At 37.3% G+C, this 2,184-nt stretch overlaps 1 protein-coding gene across 1 annotated transcript; it reads left to right on the top strand.

The window, feature by feature from the left end:
* Positions 1 to 285: 285 nt before the first annotated feature.
* On the top strand, positions 286 to 987 carry LOC138342041 (uncharacterized). Its single transcript, XM_069294223.1, has 2 exons — positions 286 to 373; positions 545 to 987. The coding sequence occupies exons 1-2, from the start codon at positions 286 to 288 to the stop codon at positions 985 to 987; spliced, it is 531 nt and encodes a 176-aa protein (XP_069150324.1).
* Positions 988 to 2,184: the final 1,197 nt, after the last annotated feature.

Raw genomic sequence — 2,184 nt, 5'->3', positions numbered from 1 at the left:
TTATGATTCTTTTATGCTATCATTGTTAGTTGTAAAGTTAGTTGATAACAAACTAACAACAAATATAATTCTCTATATATAGAGATGCTGAAGTAAAAATATACGATGAAAAATTCATAATAGAAATTGTAATGTAGCTTGCTTCTAGATTCTTCCTAGATCTCTGTTTCTGTATTTTCTTTCTTCTTCGTAAGAGTTCACAAATTCTATATGGTATCAGAGCTTTGATCAAAGGATTCCTTAAGTTTTGAATTTGTAATTTCTGCAATTGTTGAAGCTGTGACAATGGTGGAATCACAGAGTTTAGAGGTAGAAGATAATCCAAAGACGAATCACAATCATCCACTTCATCTTCAAGCATTAGACACACCTGGTGTTGCCTTGATTCCTTAGAAGCTCATAGGACCAGAGAATTATGGTGTGTGGAGCAGATCTATGCGATTAGCACTACTAGCCAAAAACAAACGTGGATTTGTTGACGGCACATGTGTTAAGAGCTTGTACAAGGGAGATCTGGCAGTCAGATGGGAATGATGTGATGCAGTTGTTTTATCCTGGATAAGTGCAGCAGTTGCACCTGAGTTGATGACTAGCATAGTATATGCTTCTAGTTCGAAGAAGATCTGGAATGACTTCATGGAAAGGTTTGATAAATCAAATTTGACAAGGATTTTTCACCTATGGAAAGAGATTATTATATTATTACAAGGAACTGATTCTGTGACAGCTTATTATTCCAAAATGAGAGATGTATGGGATGAGACGGATGTAATGGTACCTTCTCCGTCTTGTGATTGTGTTGAGTCAAGCTCACATGTTGAACATGTCAAAAAGCAAAGGTTATTGCAGTTTTTCATAGGTTTGAATGAGAGTTATGCTCAAATGAGGAGTTCTATTTTGTTGAGTCCATTTGTTCCAAGTGTAAACCAAGCTTATGCAATGGCTATACAGGAAGAAAGTCAAAGGAGGCTAGGACAAACAGAATGAGGTAAAGAACCTCTCACAATGATGGCAGGAAGAAGTGCTCAACCACATAATTTCAATAATCAGGTGAACAACAATTTTCCAACTAAGAAGACTCAGGGTCAGAATTCACACGGTAGGAGGATGCGACTAGTGTGTGATCATTGTGGTTACAAAGGTCACACAAGAGAAAGTTGTTATACAATTGTAGGAATTCCAGCAAACTTTAAGAGTAAGAGAAAGGGATATGGAGGAGACATTCTAAAAGTATTTACAGCCTTTGGAGGAGACATTCTTAAAGTATTTGTGGGTACCTAGAATTTGGATGGCCCTTTCTTCTTTCTGAAGTGACGATTGATGCATATGACTTCATTAGAGAATCCTCTTGGGCAACAGAATTAGCGGATTCTGTATTTGTTGGGTTCTGATCCTCGTTGAAACGAGATTCAGTTTCCACAACAATTTATCTTTCATCACCAACATGTCTCTGATCTCGTTAACACAATTTTCTGATTTAACAAGAAATAGAAATTCTAATTCGAAAGATAAACTTGGAAAAACTTAAAGTAGTATACCAAATTCAGACATATCAAGAGAACAACTAATCAACTAATTCTGTTGCCCAGGAGGATGCTCCAAAGAAGTCATATGCATCAATTGTCAGTTCACAAACAAAGAAACGGACAACCAAAATCTATGCACCCACCAATACTTCAAGAATGGCTCCTCCGAAGGCTGTAAAGCAGATGGTTGCTGCAGTAGGAAAAACTGCAGCTCCTGAAGCATCAAATCCTACTATCCCTAGTGGAATTGATGTGCCTGAAGCTAATTATGCTGAAGATGAAGGTACAATATCTTGAAGCCTGTCTGAAATAAACTCATTACATCCATCCTGTGATGGACACATCTATATTGTAGAAAAAATGGCATAGGAAGTAATGAGTATATTTCAGGCTAGTTTCAAAGAAATTATACATTCATGTTCCGTATCATTAGTTTCAGGTTCATTAATTCCTCCAGGTGATATAGTATTTGATGCTTCAAGAGCTGCAGTTTGTGCTACTACAGCAACCAACTGTTTTACAGCCTTTGGAGGAGACATTCTGGAAGTATTTGTGGGTACCTAGAATTTTGATGGCCCTTTCTTCTTTCTGAAGTGGCGATTGATGCATATGACTTTTTTGGAGAATCCTCTTGGGCAACAGAGTTAGCGGATTCTGT

Source organism: Solanum lycopersicum, chromosome 2, assembly GCF_036512215.1.
Source record: "Solanum lycopersicum chromosome 2, SLM_r2.1".
Classification (NCBI taxonomy): domain Eukaryota; kingdom Viridiplantae; phylum Streptophyta; class Magnoliopsida; order Solanales; family Solanaceae; genus Solanum; species Solanum lycopersicum.
This window is presented reverse-complemented; position numbering and strand designations above follow the sequence as displayed.